This window comes from Ipomoea triloba, chromosome 12, assembly GCF_003576645.1.
Source record: "Ipomoea triloba cultivar NCNSP0323 chromosome 12, ASM357664v1".
NCBI classification, from domain to species: Eukaryota; Viridiplantae; Streptophyta; class Magnoliopsida; order Solanales; family Convolvulaceae; genus Ipomoea; species Ipomoea triloba.
The window spans coordinates 597362-619108 of record NC_044927.1 but is presented as its reverse complement, the minus strand read 5'-3'; the positions used below and the strand labels follow the sequence as shown (position 1 = coordinate 619108).

The window sequence follows — 21747 nt, the reverse complement described above, 5'->3', positions numbered from 1 at the left end:
ATTAACTTATTTTACTCCACAAAATAAAAATCACCCACATTCATTTAAGCTCGTGGTTGAGTGGGTCAATTCATGAGTAATCATAATATAAAAATTGCTCAATGAATTAATATTTTCTTCTCAAAAAAAAAATTGCTATTACCACACTAAAATGTAAATATTAAAAAAATAAATTTAGATGAGAAAATAGCATTTTCTATAAATGAAAAATAAGGGAAAAAAGAACTTGATGCCATTTATTTTGAATGAAATATCTAAAATGAAAATACTATATTATCTATTTGTCATACTTTCTTTTATTGTTTTACAAAATAATGTCTACTTTACTATTTAAACATTATTACCTTTTTTATTTTTTCAAATTACTATTTATGTCTTTTTAACTTTTCAAAATGATTTGACAATGACATTTTATTTGATTTATATTTACATAAAAAAAAAACACAAACAAACAAAACACAAATTTAGAAAGTAAATTGCAACTTATTTATTTTTCTTAAAACTCATGGTTAATGCAATAACCACCTAGTCAATGACTTTGTGGTCTAGTGGCACAAAGTGACTCTCCTAAATGGGAGGTCATGGGTTTGAGCCTCAGTGGGAGTGCTATTGATTCTTTGTGTTTATATTACATTGTAACATAGACTATAATCACTTATATTTTAGAAGAATAATATTACTTTTGATGAGATTATAATATAGAAAAAATAATATGGCCTAATTGGTCTATTAGTCCAAATAGTATACTCAATCTGTCATGTTCAAGAATATCTGAATAAGCATTTTAAAGAATTGATCCAAGTTCAATTATAGTACAGAAAATTATTCGTCAACTCAACTTGTCGTGCAAAAGTCAACTTACGCCTATATATAACACTGTTGATATAGGGCTCTAGGCTACCATAGTTTTTTGAAAGCAATGTCACACTGTCAACTAATCAAGGTGTTACGCTACTATCGTCATCCTATATCACCTCACATATTAACTATTTATATTAGCTCATGCTACATACATTTGACCATAACTATCCAACCATACTTACCCATCACTTCTCCGAGGGTTTAATTGTACTTGATTATCAATAATTACACGTTTTACTATCTCCATGGTCCATACCATTTATCTCTATCTATATATAATGAAAAGAAAAGAAGAAAAAGGGGGACAAATTTGTATTTCCACGAATGGAAGTTCGGACATCATAAATGTGAAATGAATAATGGGTAGGCAGACAAATTGTGGAGCCGTTGAATCCTACGAACGGAAAGGAGAACAGTGTGGGGTCTCCAACCCACCACCGTGACTCAGCTCCATCCCCTACTTGCCTCAACAAAAATTGAAATGAACCGTGATTTACATCCTCCCAAATGCTTTATCGGGCCGGAGCACGGGGGTCATTGGTGTTAGGAATACCTTTTGGGAGAAGAAAAATCGAAATGGTGGGACTTGAGAGAGTGAATGAAACACGATGATTATTGTATTTAAATGTTATTAGTTTAATTTTTGTAATATATTATTGGTTAAGCCTATCACATGGAGTATTTATAGGGGAATTTACATTTTCTATGTAGTTTGTAAGTTATTACAAAGGAGGGATGTGTACTTCGTGCACGTCCTTGAATAATAAATGCGAGTTTCCCTCATCATCCAAAAAATATAAATATATGTATCGAAAGGGGTGGCCAACTAGGAGTAGAAGCATGACATGGTTGGGTCCATTGTGCAATATTCTCAGATAATATCTGCGATTTTCCTCATCATCCAAAAAATGATAAATATATGCACCGAAAGGGATAGCCAAATAGGAGTATGATTCTCGTATTTGAAGGTCACGAATTCAATTATTGCCAACACTCTCTTTGTTGAGTTCATCTCACATGGTCCTCCTAGACTCCTAGTGTGTTTACACAAAAGTTGAGTTTACCTAATGCGCACATCCTCAGGCCAGGTAGTAATTACAATTTTTTCTTGACACCATGTTTTATTACCATATTAAGAGGGGGACATTATGAGGTAAAAATATAAAGCCATGAAGAAATGAAGAAAAAATAATATTATTCTTTAAAACAAATCCTTATTTATGTACTAATTACTTTTTACATCAATGGAAAATATTAACCAACCTACTATATATATGATTTTCTTACCATGGCAGCATAAAATCTATGGTTGATAAATTACCAATTTTGGAATATAATTTTAGCAGTCAAGTGTAGCTGGTAAAAAAAGAAGTTAAAAGAATTAAAGCATTTGCTCCATCTCAACTAAAAGTCTAAGCTGATAGTTGGACTGCACATATTATATTTATACGCGAAGATTCGAATCCATGACCTTTTGCATGGCTCTGATACCAAATTAAAGCATGTGCTCCATCTCAACTAAAAGCCTAAGCTGATAGTTGGACTGCACATATTATATTTATGCTCACAAAAAGTAGGTTAAAATAAACTTACCTATTTCAATTTGTGGAGGCACAACTGCACAAGTAGTTTTCATACACCCTTTAGTTTGCTTTGAGCACCCATAACAGTGACTTATCATCCCTGTGAAACTCAGAAGAAATTTATGAGCCAACCTTACTACATACAATCTTTTGGATCAAAAAGATTTTTGTGATTGATAGGGATGGTTAGGTGTGTGTTGGTAACTTTAGTTAATAAGAATTTGTCTTCTATGCACAAAAATTAAAAAATCTGCGAAGTCACTTTTATTCGTCGCTCAAATTTATTTGAAGTGATTTTTTTCAACCTAGACTTAATAGACTTCATGGAACGAAAAGTCACTTCATGAATAACCAAAGGGCGAAAATATAAATAAGTGTAATTGAAGGACAAATAGTTGCTATTTTCTTATAATTTAAAGACGAAAAAACTCATTGTTTGAAGAACAAAAATTATATTATAGTGTCATTCGATATGATATAACTTTTTTTCTTTTACAAAAACTTTTACCATATGATTAAATTTGTGAATTTTAAATACTTTTACCATTCACCATCTTTTGGGGCACGTAGGATGTCGTTTTGCCATTATGATAAATGGTTGTCACTCAATTATAGGTGTTTTGCATTTGTACTATAATAATGTTTATAGAGAAACGATAAAACAATTGTTTTTCGTTTTAGGCCCACGGTTTGTATGGACCATTTTATACCCTCCTGAGGATAGTGACCCTCCAAATTGGCATGACATTGAAGACCATTTGAAGTCCAAAACAGATTTCCTATAATTTATAAATTTTTATTTAAAAAAAAACAATATTTGAATAAAAAAGTTCCATACAAGGAAAAAAAAACACAAACATAAGCTACATAAATCTAGATGATTTCGAGCCAACAAGATCATAATAACGTAACGAACCCTACCATTCGAAGGGGTCACGAAAACATGCATCTTTTTACAGATATAAGCGAATTCCGTACCTATTGGTATTTTGGATTTGAGTCAATTAGTTACCTATTCTGATTTACCTCCTTTTGATCCGACTAGCTGTTGATGATTGTTATGATGTTATAGGACTATATTTCTTGATATTAAAATTTTAGTTTTATCCTGTTGAGTGTTATAATATTTTTTTTAAATGTACCCAAAAAAAAATCATGAGTGGGCTTACAATTGTACCCATTATTACTTCATTCTGGGCTTTGGTCCATCACAAAGCCCATATACCCAAAATGGGCTTGTAGGATCAGTCCCATTAAAATAATTGAATGCCTATAAATTTGTAATTTAAATCAATTAATAAAAGAAAACTATTAATTAAGAAATAAACAGAGAAACCTTTTTTTTTTCCTTTTTTTGATTAGTTTACCCAAAATTGCCTTCTTTTTTTTTTTCCTTTTTTAAATTAATTAAAAAAAAATTAATTTAATCTTTATTAGCTCCATTAATTTTCCACCTCATACTTTCCATTTAGATTCTCCAAAACACATGGTCCCATTTGAATAATAATAAAAACAAAATACTATTGAAAAACATGGATGAATAGTATCCAGTGTAGTGTTTATCCCTGTTTTCAACTTTTGGAGAAATAAAAGAGAAGGAAAAAAAGTTGTAAAATTTTCCTTTTTTAAACTTTAGCATTATTCATTAATGATCCGAAAGCCATTTGAATTCAAAAATGGGAGACAAATAAAGTTACCCAAACCTTGCATTGGCAGCTGTAGAGTAAATATTACAACTTTTTGTCACTTCCTATAAGATATGTATGTCCCCCCCAAGGAATGATTAGCAAGACTACAAGTGATACAAACATGAAGCCCACAGGTCAACTTCACTTTTGCTTGTGTTTAAAAATGCAAATTCATGCCCAAAAAGTGTAGGTAAAGTAGTGTATATAATTCTCAAATCAAAGATCATGAATTCATCAATTTTTGTTAACACTGTTTTAGTCGAGCCTGTCGCACAAAGTCTTCCTAGTGCAATTTACTTTCCTATGTAGTTTGTGAGTTATTATGCAGGAGGGGGGTTAGTTTACCAAACAGTTTCTTAGTCGAGCCCTTTACATAGTTATTATGCGGTTTATCTTACATGTGTAGTTTGCGGGTTATTACACATGAACGGGCCGGGTTCACCTAACACCTACCCTCTAAGTTAAGCCCATTAGACATGGTCTTTCTAGTGCGGGTTATCTATCATGTGTGGTTTGGTTTCCGAGCCAAAAAAAATGAAAATTCATATATGGATCAAAATCATGCATTTTTTGGAGTTGAGAGTGTGAGTAGTAAATAATCTATCTTGTGTGCAAGTTGTATTCAAAAAAAAAATCTTGTGTGCAAGTCTTTAAGAAAGTAGCTAGATCCAAGGTAGGGGACCATGTTCCTATATATTGGTGCCTTTATGGGCAAAGTTTGCTTTTCTTTTTTGCTCAAACAACATACATGTTTGATACTACCCCACCTCCCACCATTGCAACATTTAGGATCCTATACTATATCCATTGTTTGGGGATGGCTGGCTATATAACCCTAGCTTTAATTTGTGATGTGCATTTCACTTATTTATTGATTTATTTATTTTTACTTTCATGCATTTATAGTATTTGAGTGATGATTGAGTCTTTGTGCCATTTTCTACACAGTAATATTTGTTTGGAATCGAGTTGACGCTATCAAAACTCGTTTGAGAAAGCTCCTTTAAAATTTGTTGAGTTGCTAACAAAATGTATGTTATGATTATAAATATTCATGCACAAAATGAGAAATGATGCATGTTATTAATTGAGTTATGACTTATATTATTGACTTATAAAGCTGAGTTTTATTTTATAAACTAAATAGAGTTTTGATTGATTACCTTCAATTCGTATCATACACACGACCATATTCTTTACGTACTTTCTTAACTTACAATAAAACATCTTGTTTTTTTTTTCTAGAAATATTAAGTTCTTTTAAATTGCCCTTAACCCTTCAAAATTTTCATTGTCGTACTTGCATTGTGTTAGTTAACTATCCCAATTTGTATAAGAGTTTATATATAAAGTATAAACTCTTATAATAATAACCAAAACCCTAATTAATATAATATTTAATTATAATTCTAGATCGAAATAACACTGCACTCAGTATCCAATAACACTACATATATTCATGATGAAGTTGTAACACATAATTGAAGCAGATAAAAAAAATGATGTAGGGTTAAAGGTGGTGATCAAGAAAGAATTGGCATATATGTATTATTGGTGAGAGTTTGAGACAAGCATCACGCTTAGGTACAGGTGATCCAGTTAGGGGGACAATGCCCATCATTACTATCAACCCAACATTCATTTCACTATTTATGGGCCCTATATATAAGGTTACGAGAAAATACGCAGTCACTATTTGAAGGTATACTCGTGTATAATAGTATTCAAATCATATATCTAATAAGAATGTATGCTGAGTAAGTGTAATATCCCACAATTCACACGGGAGAGACAAACCATGTAATTACTGTATAATTACTTCGAGCAGTTCGAGGATATGCACTAAGTAAACATTGTTCTTATGTATTAACCCGCAAACCACATATGAAAAATAAATTGTACTACAAAGATCTTGTATGGCGTGCTTGACATAAAAGGTATTGATAAGAATGAAATACAAGACATTCTGATACGAGAATCAAGTTAAACCAGTATGGAAACCCTTTTTGTGACTCTCTCTAAACAACTGCTATGTCACAAGAATTTAAATAAAGGGATAAAAAAACATAATTTTTCCCTAAAATCCTCTGGGCTTTTTACTAAAGCCACCAATTTGCAAAATCCCATGTCAAATCATCTTTCAAAAGATTTATAGCTTATATAGTAGCTTCATTGTTCAAATCGAAAAGCAAAAAAACAAAACAAAAACAAACAAAATAAGAAGCAATATCCTAGTTGCATATAATGCAAAGTCGTTTGTTAAATGATTTTGATTGATGCATTGTTGGATGTGAAATAAAATAAAATTTTATGTTCTTTAATGGGGAAAATTTTGTAATATTATTTTATTCTTTAGTTTAAAGCGTGGTAAAAAAGAAATACAATGTATGTTAAAAAAACATGAATAAACAGTATCATTGGTTGGATGTGAAATTAGATAAAATTTTGAGTCGATTTAGTGCGGAAAAAATTATAATATTATTTTATTCTTTAAATAAAAAAAATTGTTTCTCTAAAAAAGAAATATAGTGTACACTAAAGAAAATGTGTGAACAATAATCATGAGTATTGTTTACCCGTTTTCTACCTTATTTTTCCAGGTTAGAGGTTCGACTCTTGTAAATGATACATTATATTAAAGAAGTTTGAGTCAAATATTCTTACGAATAATCAATGCGATATGTTTTCTTTTTTAAATCTTTAAATAGGTGACTGAGTGAGTGAATTAACTGCAAATTTTTCTAGTCATAAGTATTGAGTTTATCCAGTCCAGTTAACATTATCAAATTAGTTGCAGATTTTTCTAGTCATTTAACAATAAAATAAAATCTGAAATATATCTAATTATTAAGGTTAAGTTATGGACGGAATCCGTCAAACAAACGTTATAGCAAGGCGGACGTGACGAATTCCGTAATTCCAAAGAATTTAAAGGTCAATTATTTAAGTGCTGTGAATTTTAGTTGGAGCCGTTGGAAACGCCGCTAATCACTCCCATATTTCTTCTGAAAATATGTTAATTATATGTAACAAAAAATTACAATAAAATAAAATAATTAATGTGTGACCCTATTCTAAACTTTTTACAACTAATATTTGATTAGACTCAACAATCGTATCTCGCAAAACAGTATTATTTTATTTCAACGTCGTTATCTAAAATAGTAAATATTGAGACAATTATTTGTTAAGTCATCAATTTTAATAATAACTTAATTTGAGTTATTTAAAATTTGAATTAACTATTAAATATAATCAACATTGTTGGAGAAATTACCATTGAGTTGGGTTAGACTCGACAATTGACCTATGAACTCGACAGAATTAATGATAGAAAATTGTTTAAGGCAAAGTGAGATGAATAGTCTAGTTCGCAGCTCGACCATATGCACCGAAACATATTAAGCGATCAAATGATGTCAGAGTTAATAATGCCATCGAATTTTGCATTGATGCTATATTAAAAATAAGGGAAATGACAGTTTTAGTCATCCAGTTGTGACCAAAATGTAAATTTAATTATTTGAATTGTAGTATCTGTCCATAGTTGAATTGTAGATTTAGTTCATAAGTTATTATCAAAGTGATAGATTTGGTTAAGGAATTAATCTTCTATTGATATCTCATTTCTCAATTAATAAAGCGGTTGGTTTGGTCCCGGGGGATTCACGTTCGCGATTTTGATAATAATAAAAATACTAACTTGGCATCACAAATAATTGAGAGAGTAAATTTACACCATGGTCATATCCAAATGACAAAATTTGCTATTTTTTCAAAATAAAATTTCAAAATTCTGCCAATGACCTTATAGTCCAGTGGCATCAAATCCTTCTCTTTATACGGGAGGACGGACTCTTGTGCTTCAATAGTAACAGAGTTAGTAGTATTCAAAAAAAAAAATTTCCAAAACTCTAAAAGGTGAGACAAAGAGTATTTAACAAAAGAAACCAGACAAAACCAAAAGATAAGCAACTTTAGTGCATTTATATTAATGATAAAATGTGTATATGTTTGTAAATTTCATTATACTAAAACAATAACTTAAAAATTTAAAATTAAAAAAAATATTAAACAAATTCATTTGACAAGTAAAATTTATTTCATAATAATGAAACGATATATTCTGTCACAGTTAAAAGTATGAGCAGATAGTTAGACTACACATGTATTATTTATGGTGGAAATCATTTAGTGATGATAATTAAGGAGACAAAACATAAATATACTACCTAGTACTAGGTATGTATTAACAATATATTTACAAATAATTATTGATGATGAAAGTATAATTATTTAGGTTTAATAATTTTGATGAAAGTTATTATGGTTAAAAAGAAGAGAAAATGATGGAGAAGCGCAATGATTTGTTTCCCATGTTTGATCGCAGCAATCATCATTGTTATTACTGTAATATTGTTTTGGATGCACAAACTTTCCACCGCGCAATCATTTCTACTCTGAAGAACAAATCCATGATTCCACCATACCTTCACCTCTGCTAGCTCCGACGACGTTTTCCGGGGACTTGTAGCCGTGAAAATTGGAGGAAGTTGCCGGTATGTTGAGTTTTCCGATCGCCGCCGGGGAAGTGAAGGAGAATATGTTGTTGCTGGAGGATGACTGGAGTTGCCGGGATGTGGATGAGTTTTCCGGTCGAAATCCGCCGCCGTCAAAGCTGGTGGGTGTGGTTTCGCTCCGCCGGGACATAGATGCGTCGCTGGGGGAGATGAGGCTGGGGAGTGCGGTGTTTGATGAGGCAAATGTGTCCATGAAACCTCCTATTTTAATCTGCGAGGTGTTCGATGAAATGCCGAGGAGAGTCTGCGAGGTGTTCGATGAAATGCCGAGGAGAGTTGAGGGGGTAATGCTTGAACCGGAAGAGATATTGTTGTTAGTGGTGGAAGAAGGTAAAACGTCAACCAAAGGAGACGGCGGAGGAAACGCCGGGTGGAGCGGTTGGATTTTCTGAGGAAATGGGCGGCGGAGATACGGCGGAGATGGGCGGATATTGTCGGCGAAGTGGGCGGCGCCGCCGGATCTCATGGCGGAGGGGGAGGCTAAGGTTCTGGAGAACGGCAAGGACGACGTGAAAGGCGGCGATGGAATCCCGGTGAATTCCTGAACCATAGCTCGGAAATTGGAGGTGTCTGTGGTGAGCACGGTGGTCGGAGCTCGTCGCGAAGCTCTCGACCGTTTCTTCGGGTTACGTACAACGTGCGGTTGATCACACGCTCCCCCACTCGCCGCCGTAGCACCACTAAATGAAACCGGAGCTGATTGGGCGGCCAAAGCGCCGCCGGAGACTAACATGGGGTTGATTTCAGGTCTTAGGGTTTTAGGCCATACTACGGGCGGGGTTGAGTTGTGTTCCGCGGGAAGCGGCGGAAGAGGCGGTTCAAACAGTTTAGACGAAAACAAAGGATTATACATGGCGGCGGAATGCGGCGGTTGTGGGTGGTGGGAAATGCAATCCACGACGACATGATGACGTGGCTGAGCTAGCAAAGCCGAAATGGAATCTCCGCCCCGTGAATCGTACTCATCATCGCCGCCACTTGATGACTGTAAACTCCCACTCTTTCCAGAATCCATATCTCTCTCTCTGAACTGCGATGAATTGAAGAGAGAGATTTAAAGCTGCGATCTTTTTGCTGATCTTCGCCGGAAGTGTTGATGAAAGGAGCTAAGCAAGGTAGGTTTTTTTTTTCACGAGAATTGAAGGAAGGAAGGGAGAAAGGAGAAGGGAGAGAGGGGGGTTATATTATCTTAAAGCAAAGCAAAGCAAAGATGAATCTCTACAAGAGAGGCGGCTTCAACAGTTCCACCCAAAAGATCAGGGTGGGGTCGCCATGAAAGACTCTTTGAGGGAGAGAGATAGAGAGAGAGAGAAATTGGCAAGTTGTCAAAATCAGAGTGAGATTGATAGTGTTCTTTGTGATTAAGATTTACAACGTTAAAATGTAAAAATAAATAAATTTAAAAATAACGACATTTTTTTTTGCGAGAGAAAATAAATAAACGGGCAATTAGATATTTAGATACATGAATTTAGAACAAATGATACAAACTCAGTCGGCACGGAGGAGTGGGCAAAATTCCTCCGGCAATCTATCTGAAAGTGGGCAAAAATGATTTTATGATAAATTTTAGGATTATTTTCATAAATAATAGAGTTTTAAGGCATAATTTTTTATTTATTTTTTTAAAAAATGTTTTAGGGTCTAGCGAGAAAAAAAAATGCATGCTAATTAAGCAATTGGCAATAATGTTGAAATATAAATTTATATTCATGGTTTTGAACAAAAAAAAAAAAAAACTTTATTATTATAGCTTGATATATATAAGTTATTTTTATTTATTGTGTGCATCTATGTGTATTCTACACAAATAATTACTTTTTTTTTTAAATGTGAAATAAGCAAGTAAGAACTTAATATTTTATAGGAAATATGACATTTTATTTTTTCCAAGTCATAAGAAAATATTACTTTTTATTTTTTTAATTATACCGTATTTACTTTTTGCCCATCAATCGTTTGTATAATAACTATTTTTTCTCATAAATTATTTGTGACGTGATTTAATCTAATCATTATAAAATTTAGAGGTGAAAAACTCACTCTACAAATAATTGATTTTACAAATAATTGATTAACAAAAAATGATAACAAGTACGAAGTATAATTTAGAGATGAAAACTGTTATATTCCCATAACTCATAGATAGAAAGTGTCATTTCCATATTTTAGAGCAAGTAGCTTAGTATGTAAAATTTGAACATAATACTTTTTTTCATTACTGAGATGTCATATTGAATTATCTATGTTTTTTTATTAGCTAAATATTTTTGCCACCTAAAATATATATTTACTATTTTTATGAAATTAAATTATATAATTGAAATTGAAAGAGTAAGAATTTTATAATTAATAAATATAAAATTGAAAGAGTAAGACTTTTATAATTACTTAAGAATTTGAATTTGAATTTGATATCACGATAGTAAAAATACGCAAACAAATATAGTCCATAATAATTAAAATCAAATTTAATGGTACGATATAGAAGTGTTCAATAAAATGTGAATATGTGATATAAATTATTTGTGACTGTTAGTCAAATATGTTCTTTGAACGCCAAAAAAATGGAGTACATACCAATATATTTAAAAAAAAAAAAACTTATATTAATAACCATAGGAAAAGTATACTTGTGAAATTGACTGGTCAAAGCATACATCTTCCTCGAACTTACTAAATGTATATATACATATAAATTTTTTTGAAACACATATATTATAAATTTAGTACAAATATTTAACACAAATAGTATCATCCTAATTTAGGCGAATATTCACGATAAATAAAAAAAAATTGCATTAAATTTGGATTTCATTTATAAAGGAGTTAATCCTATAATATAATATAAAACCATGCAACACATTGGTTGTTGTGTTTGGTTTTTTTTTTTTTAAGGAAAGGAAAAATCGCAGCTATTACCTGAAAGTGTGTGTTGGATAAATCTTGCTTCTATATGCACTAGATAAATCATACTCATGTATAAGAGGTTGTAGCAAAACCACGTACACACAATAAAAGTAATCTGCACTAGGAAAGTTTTATGTGACGGACTCAACTGAGAAGGTATTAGCAAAAATCGAATTCATGACCTTCTGTTATGCGATTCATGCTTCATCTACTTGATCACCTATTTCGAAACTTCTTGGATGGATTTTTACGACTTTAGCAGGAAGAGAGGGAGAAAATGAAAAAGAAAAAAAAAAAAAGGTGGTTGCCATCCTCCCAACACTTTTTCTTACTTATGTAATTTGTTTTTTTTTTTTCTTTTGAAAAATCTAGACAAAAAGACTATTAACAAAAGAACCTCACAAATGTCTCTCCTTTTCCTCTCTTTGTTCACATGGAAAAAATATCATGAAAAATTCTAAAATTTTATACCAATGATAGATGTTGCTCTAAGCTAAGGGTTACTTATTTTGATGAGTTCAATTCTTTTAAATTATTTTTAAAATGTTTTGTGTGCGTGTGTGTGTAAAGATAATATTTAGTGTTTTTTAATATATAATTTAAAATTTTAAAAAGTTAATTAGAATGATCAAAATAGAGAAAACTATAAAGAGTATTGATTAAGATTCACCACATCTTTGACCATGTCAGGAACTCTGAGAAAGGGTGGGAAAATAAGCAGGGTGATGATTGAGAAGCTACACTGAATTGTATGTGAAAAATATTATGACAAGTCCCTAGCATCCACTATAGTGGTGTTTGTGAGTTTTTGTCATTTTTGTGTGTGTGTATAATGGATTAATGGAGAGTGTATAGAAGAGTAGTTCTTGTAAATGAGAGTTTCTGTGAATGAAAAAAAAGGGTAACGATATTTTGTGATAAATTGGTACATTTCATTGTTGTACGTTCTGTAATATTATTGATGCGTTTTTACACATATAATGGTACGATCGCACGATAAGGCATGATCGCATTTGAGCTGACAGACACACACATATAGACATATGCACATGCGTCACAAATGTTGCACTCATTTACTAAGAGTTTTACTTTTCTAGAGTATACTTATCAATTTCCTTACAACCTCACTTTCATGGCTTCGTGATACCTCATGTCACTACATTTTTTTCAAACATTTTTTTTCATAAACAAATTCCAAATTCTTTTTAGGAGCTATCAAGAATTAATTTTACATACTTTTTCTGATTATGTACTCGCCAATTTCCTTTAAACATCACTTTCATGGCTTCAAGTTGTCTCATCTCAATTTTTTTTTTCCATAAACATACTTAAAATTCTTTTTGAACGATATTGAAATTATGTGCTTTTTTAGAGTATATATATACTTATCAATTTCCTTTAAACCTAACTTATTCAACTATTTCAAGTGTTTCATCTCACTATTTTATCCATAAACCTAACAAACTTCAAATTCTTTTTTGTGCTTGGTTTGGAAAGTTTTAAAACATCAATAATAATTATATATATGAAACTTTGTCTACAATATTGATATTAATTTTTGTTATATAAGATGTATACTATCAGATATAAATAATGCTCGATACAATTAGCTATACTAAACATGTTGTCACTGTATCATGTATTATATATAATATATGCACCATAGAAAATTAAAAAAAAAATAATTAATAGTATATTTAAATTAATGAAATTCCACTATTTTAATCAATAATCTCTCGGTTGAGCCCATCGCACAAGGTCTTCCTAATGCGATTTACATCTCTTGTGTGATTTACAGACTATTACACATGAGTAAAATTTACTAAGTGCATATTCGAATAGTGATCGAAAATTTTCCGGCCTCGGCGTAAAAGGAAAAAGAAAAACTTAACTATTTATTAGTTTGTGTATAGACTGAATTTAAATGACTAAATTTTTAGAAACTAAAAGATAACGATTACATTTATAATTTGAGAATAATTAATTGATTAAAAGTGCATGTATAAATATAAATCTTGATATATTTGAACAAGAAGCTAGCTAAGGTGAAAAGTTAATACTATCCTTAAACATTGTATGCTTAGGAACACGCATATATGACATAGATATGAAGTCAATACTATCCTTAAATATTGTACGCTTAGGAACACGCATATATGACATAGATATGATGTGTTTCCTAATACATGTCACATGCATGCACAGGAAGTAAAATAATAATAGTTATTGCTACCTACTTTATACATAAAATATTTGAAAAGGGATATACACATACTCTTTCTCTATAATCAAGATCAGATGAGAATTAGTAGCCTTGTGATAATGTGTGAATTATTAATTTGATATGTCTGGCCATCTAACTAGAAATGATCAATAGCTAAAAATTAAAAAAAAATTTCATAACATTTTTGTAATTAAGATGTTGTATTTAGAAAAGTTGGTTCACGAATAACTGAAGTGCATTCAAAATCTATAAAATTGCCCTCACGGGATTGCATTATTAGTTATCAAAGCATGCATGCACTATCAAATGTTTTCAAATGCAGTTATAATTACATAAATGTTTATATATATATATATATATATATATATATATATATATATATATATATATATATGTGAGACCATATTGGATTACCTAAACAAGACTTGATGGAAGATGTTGCTTGCTCTTCTAAAACTGCTCCAATGGTGCAACTGTATACATGTACGTGGCTGCTTTCTAGTCATCATATATCCATTTCATTAGTCATTACCTCACTAATTGTATATTAATTGTAATCAATGAGCTCTAAATAATTTGATGATTGGTGAGATACTTCTAACTTTTATATTATTATATATGTTTTAGGTCCATTTTAAAAAGAAAACATATTATTTCACAATAATAAATGGATGGTTCCCAATCTTAATTATTAAATCACTTTTGATATCTCAATTCACATAATTAGTTCACATATAAACATAATGTTGTTGTATCTTTATTAGAGATTCAATTATTTTGTTGCTCCGATCTAACCCTAAATTGCGCTTGTATGCTAGTGTCACATCAACGTTAAATCCATATCGAATCCTCGAACCTTATACTTTGCGAGTACTAACAACAAGCTCTTCAACTTATTTTGATGAGTTGATTGATCAGTTAAGTTATATCTTTGGGCATTTTATAATTTTTTTATAGAGTATATATATAATTGATACATCACGACCGTAAAATATATAATGATTGATCATAATGTTATAATTATCGGATCGGAAAATGATTACAAATAATATATATATTAGGTAGTGATGGAGAGGGTGATTGTACGTTGTAGCTGGTCCGGTGTCGTCCGGCCATCATTTTCATTGATACTACACATCACATAAAGCGTGCAGCGAGCATGGGCAAATTTTCACCTCATTTCCAGCTATTATTGTGCCATCTATCATACTTTCTAGCACAGAAAAAGTATTGTTGATTGGCACGGACAATTCAGTTGATATATACACGAGTGACAGATTATATTACATGTCCAGATCATATTCTTAGAGTCAAAGTGTAAAGTAATATTTAATGTGGTGCACTTAAGAGGTCGCAAATTCACACAAATTTACCTTTTCACTATTCTATCGAGCTAAGTTGTGGGGTCTGGATTTGCACCATATAGTACAGGAAAAAGTATTAAAGAAAAGGAATCATAGAACATGGCTGCTTGCCAGCCAAAATTTTCCTATTTTAAGTAATGTTTGCCTGCTCTCGTGTGGTTTCTCTGTTCCTTATTTTCTGCGTGTATCATGCTATCACCCCCCCCCCCCCCCCCCCCCCCTCTCCATACGTGCAGTGTATGGTGTTAGCTTTGTTAGATGCATTCGATTGTATTGCGGTTTGATGCATTGGTTAGGAAGTGGACGGCGAAAATGTTTTATTGGTGTGTGGCCGGGGAGGTGTATGATTTGGAGATGCATACCCCCAAGTAAACTAACTATGTTCATGTGTAATAACCTATAAATCACACAGATCAGAAGATCAGAAGAAAATCACGATAGGAAAACCCTAGTATACATATGTTACACGCACTTACCATTCCGGCCTTTCAGGATGAAGGGATGGTGTTATTGATTATTTTAATGAAGCGAAATACAATTCCAGTTACAAAAAGATACAAAGGTTTTAATTAGGTCGTGAAGTGTACTAAAGTCTAAAGATGTTAGCCACTTTAAAGCCCGTGACCTATAGTGCATGACATTATTTGTAGTACTATTTATATATAGAGTTAGGGCAGGAACACATGTTGGATATTCGCTAATGACAAGGTAGACATGGCAAAGATCAGTGACTCAGGTTAGTCCTGACACGTTTGTGGCCGTGGCATGACCTTCAAGATAGTGATATGATGCTTCCACAATGGGAAGTTAACCTCGGAAGTCAACTTCTCAATATGGGAGGTCGAGAGTCGTATTTAAGAACTAATTGAACTAGTCTATATAAAGATAATTGACACTTATAACCAATGTTATAAAAATCGACCTAGGCGCTAGGCGCCCCTAGGCCGAGGCGAAAAGGGGTGTAGACGATTTGTAGTTGGTTGGCCACCTAGGCTACCGAGTCAACTGAAACTTTTTTTTTTTAATTATTTTTTTCGCTCAAAACTACGTTGTTTTGAGCAGACTTTTTAAAATAATAATTATGCGTCCGACTAGCGTCTAGCACCTTCTACAACATTGCTTATAACATCCGACATTTTTACTATTCAATAATGTATAATTTTTCTAATCATACACCACGTACATTCCTTTAATTGTTCCCAAAATAGGAGTGTTTCATTCTTGGAAAACCATTCAAAAATAGAAAATATATGGGACAGGAGGAATTGAAGCAATCTGAAAATTGCAAGTAGCTTAGGTGGTTGCATTAACACGCAACCATTATTATTATTAGCTAATTAATCATAATTATTTGATGTAATTATGGAAGCTACTTTTTCCTTTCTTGCGTGATATCACTACTCTCTTGCATGTACTGTGTATGATCATATGATTAGACATCACCTTAGCATGCACGGTAAGTCGGGAACCCCCTTAACCACAATAATAATAATAATAATAATAATAATAATAATTATTATTATTATTATTATTATTATTATTATTAGTAAAAATAATTAGAATATTATTTAATGAAATGGACCATTGTTTGTTTATTTGTTATCAACAGTCAGTTATAATGTTTATAAGTAAGACAACTGAATCGATGAAATTACGTAATTCTAATTTGAAGATATGTGTTACGTTATTTAAATTATTTAAACTAAGATTTAAAAGTAGTGTAAAATGATATATATAACGTTATTAAGTTAAAATTTCGATCTTTTGCAATGTATCTCTCAAACATATTTGTTACAAATATAAGTTCAGAATAAATTACACCTAGATATATAGTTATGAGTTGACCAAGATAGGTTAATTGATCCGTTGATCTTTTGTATGCTAACAGTACAGTTAGTCAAGAGTGGTCGAGGTTTAGATGGATGTTAAATAGGTAATTAAGGTGTGAATCTATTATATACTGTATAACATGTATTGAGCATGTTTGGGCAATTTAATGGAGAAGCGAGAGGATATTGGAAGCTTGATAGTTATCTAGACGTGTATAGTTTAAAAACAAGCTATAAGAATGATTAATGAAGTTGTATAAATTTCAAATCAAAAGATAAAGTATGTCGGGGTTTGACATCTTCGTTCACTTGAAGATCTTATTATTTGTATTTTTTAAAATAACATTTGTACACTATTTATATAATTGACAAAAAGGGAAGGATAATGACAAAGGATTCCACGCCTAGTGCCTTAATTAAATTGTCTAGTTTTATTATCTTTTCACATTAATCATATATTGAATACTATTGTTTTCATATCATCAGGTCCGCGTTAAGCTTATAACAGAGAATGATAATAGTTTAAAATGTAACCAATTCAATAAATAAAAGTATTATTATTTTTTTAAAATGGACAAAAATCAACAAATTAAAATTTCGAAATGATTCCAATCAAATCAAACACATAGCCAAATAACTATAAGAAAAAGGAACATATACCTAAATAATTACAAGACCATAACATGAGGGAGCCATGCATTATCTTTGTTTCCCCTCCCTTTGGCTGTGATAAACTTGTAAGTAATGATCAAATAGGAGCTGTGAGCGAACGTCTTATGTTGGAGACAGAGTAGGCTGTGTTGTGTGGTATACCACAGCCTGGGTTCCCCCCTCCCTTCTGTATTTCAAAAAAAAAAAAATTACAAGACCATGATTGCCCAATGTACATGGTAAGATAATGAAATGTGCACTGGTAGACGAGTGTTATGTTCATTGAAATGGCAAGTGTTGTAACGTAGGGTTTGGGTCAGAGAACATGTGGTCAGGTGCTGTGCAAATGGGACAGAATTTTTTTAGATGATGGCAAAAACACGAAAACACTTATAAATTATATATAAAATATAAATTTCACTAAAAAGATCAAATACAATGAAATTGACTAAGAAAAGAATTAACAAGAATTGAACTCGTATATAAGAATATTATTCCACTCACTTGTCCAACCAGAACAAATAGGGCAGAATTGGGAGATTAGTGCAAATTAAAATTCAAAAAGTTTAAATGTCAAATGTCGGACCAAATAATAAATATATGGATTTTTCATGGGATCATTACAGCTGGCCTTTGGTTTGAGCAAGGTTGAATACAGTGACACCTGTTTTCAGCTATTTTTTAACTGGTCAAAATAGGTAGACAAATAATTTTTTTTTTAAATTTTTATAATGATTTTTTTGTCTCTATATATGAGAAATGTTACGGGATAATGATGGGATAATGTCTCCATTTCATTTAGTACAAATTCCAAAAAGTATTGCATTCACCTTTTAAAAATAAAATAAAAAATTATTACGGGATAATGATGGGATAATGTCTCCATTTCATTTAGTACAAATTCCAAAAAGTATTGCATTCACCTTTTAAAAATAAAATAAAAAATTAAATAATAAAAATCACGTAATAAAAGTAAAATATGTTAGGAAAATCTTATACAATGGTCTGGCTCGTGACCTTTCAAGTATAAGAATTATGTTCTACTCATTCAGTCATCCCTTTTAAAAAATAATATTGCAATTTTGAATCATTAACATGTTAATAGAGGCTTGAATGCTTTAAAACTTCACATAACAATTTTGTTCCTATCTACTATACTAATAAGAGCCAAAGAGAGTTAGGCCTAAAATGGGTAGAAAAAATGGCGGTCAAATTATTTAATCAAATGGATGGTTCAGATGAATTATTTAATCAAATAGATGGTTAGGATAATTCAGATTAATATTATTAATAGAGATTACCTAATTTAACCTTACTTTTATGATTATCCGTTAAGTTTTCCGTTAAATATTCTCTTCTCCGTTAATATTCCGTTAACTTTTAACTTACCCATTAATTTCTATAAGAAAGATCTTAGGTTCGAACCTCATCTCAATCAAATTTGACGTAATTAAGTTTCTCACACTATTTACTCTTATTAAATTAAATAAATTAGTAGTTATAACAAAAAATGATGCATATGTATTTCTTTAATTTAGAATTATGTGTCTACAATACCTTTATTTGAAAAAATTATTCATTATCAAAAAATTAAATTAAATAAGAGAAATAATTTCATTAGTTATATTGTCTTTATTTTCTCTCATGCAAAGATTCTTTGCATTCAAATTTATCAATTGATATTCATTACATTATCCATTATCTTATTTTTACAGTATCTTGTAATTAAATATCAAAGTTATAGTACAAAATAATGTTATATATTTATTTACCAAGTATTTTATTAATACTATGAAAAAAAATTTAAAATAATTTGAAGCTAATTATATTAACTACTTGGGGATTGGTTGACCAAGAGAGTACTCAAATAACCCAACAAATTTAAGCGGAATCGCTCTATTTTACTATTATTGAATTAAATAAATTTGTAGTTACACCAAAAAATGATACATATGTATTTTTTAATACCATGAAAAAAATAAAAAAGAATAGTTTGAAACAAATCATATTAACTACTTGGGAAATTTGTTGACAATGAAAGTACTCAAATAACCCATTACCCAGCAAATTGAAGCGAGAAAGTACATTTTAATATCTTTGGAATATATAATATTTTAAATTTTCAAATTTTTATTAATTTATTTAATTTTTTTTCTTAAACTAGGGATTTCTTTATCCACAATAACTCATTCAATAATAATGATTGAACCAAATGAACCCCAAGCAGAACACCTAAAGGAAAGTCCATAGCTCCTATATCATAATCTCATTGCATGACGTTGTCATCTATGCTACCAACAATAACTGAATTGCACACACTACCAACAAAAAGGAAGAAAACAAATAGTAAAGATGAAGACAATGACAATGTTACTCAAAAGAGAATTAAGAACACTTAGAAAAATTCAAATGAAAAGTAGTATTTATTTAGACTATCATTTTTAGACCAAATATTTAGACTATCGATTTTACAAGGTTGCAAACATTTATTTTAGTAATAATTATAATGAATTTTCTATATTATCTTGGATTCATATACTTTGAGTTAGATATTTAAATAAAAAAATTCGACATTCAATTACCCCAACTTCTCCTATAAAATCCTGCATTGATATACTTTCAAATATTTATTTAAATATAAACATTGGGCATTAACCTATACGCGCATTGCGCGTATAAAACTAGTATTATTAATAAGTTCTGATGGAAAAATACACCATGCATCAACCTTGAAGAATAATTTCGGTAAACACGTTGGGGACCGTACTTGGGCGAACCCGATATGATCTGATCCGATCTGGATCTGACTCATATACATAAGCTCCTGACTACATTATGGTTGGAAAATGTTTCCCCTAGTTGTATACCTGTAGCTCAAGCATACTTAATTTGGTGTGTTCAATGTTCCCTATTTACATCCATAGATTTTAACATAATGTCAAAAATAAAAAATTATTACACGTATTTCTATTTTACTCTATACTCTTTAACGTGCCGATACTTAACTTTAAAAAGAGATATGCTCTCTTCTTCTTTTTTTAACCAACACATGTCATGTAAGGATAAAGAGATACTTTTAGGAGTACAAGTAATGTTTTCCTGCCATTTTTTTTTAAAGGATTTAGAGCATCCTTATCAGTTGGAGTTTTTTCTCTAATTCCAACATCCACCTCATCATCCACTATCTCACTCAATCACAAAAACTCTTATCCACATTAGTTTAAAGTTTTTTCTCAATTTTTTGTGGACCCACCATTTTCTATCATATATTTTAATTATTTCTTTATTTATTTGAATTATAAATTTATATATAAAAATTAATTAAAATAAACATTCCTACATTTAATTAAAATGATAATTACAAACATTTAAATTAATTTTTGTTGTTGCTTTTTTATTTTAATCATTTTAAATTTTAATTATAATTAAATCATTTAAAAGTTAATTCAAAAATATTAAATTTGATATTTCATAAAAAAAATTGAAATGAAAATAATAAAACAATCAAATACAAACAAATTAAATGAAAAAAATAAAAGTAGAAGAATAGCGTGAAACAAAACAGAACAGAAATTAATCAAAAGAAAAAAAGAAGCAAACCAGCTGGAGAGAGAAGAGCAATCTACCCCACTTTCTGACATGATCTCCATTTTTGCAGAAGTTCATTTTTTCAAATAATCCACCACCACATCAGTTTATTGAATCATTTACATAGATCATCATTGACATTATCTCCCCAATCTCCACAGATGGAGATGCTCTTAGACGAGTTCAAAGTAAAACTGATTTGATGTGAAATACAAAGGTTTAAATTGGAGAACCATATAGCTGTAAACCACAAGAGAATGTTTGGGTACTTGGATTTTATGTAAGAACATGTGACATGCCCATAAACATATCATTCGACATATGTCCATATCAAATGTTAAGCCCAAAGTCCATCAAAGATACATCAAATGTGTTGCAATTTGTAAAAGCCCAAAATTTCGGTTAACGGTTATTGGACGATTAACCGTAAATTTACTCACTCATAATTACACATGAGAAGAGTTTACTT

The 21747-nt window shown here is 30.9% G+C and overlaps 1 protein-coding gene across 1 annotated transcript; it reads right to left on the bottom strand.

The window, feature by feature from the left end:
* Window positions 1–8356: 8356 nt before the first annotated feature.
* LOC115997934 lies at window positions 8357–9979 on the bottom strand. The gene has a single exon (XM_031237358.1). It carries the CDS (start codon window positions 9725–9727, stop codon window positions 8588–8590), a length of 1140 nt encoding a protein of 379 aa, XP_031093218.1. The 5' UTR covers window positions 9728–9979; the 3' UTR covers window positions 8357–8587.
* Between the last annotated feature and the right edge of the window lie 11768 nt (window positions 9980–21747).

What these genes read in the sequence shown, in the direction of transcription:
- LOC115997934 (XM_031237358.1), bottom strand. Translation starts at nt 9,727, where the DNA reads ATGGATTCTGGAAAGAGTGGGAGTTTACAGTCATCAAGTGGCGGCGAT.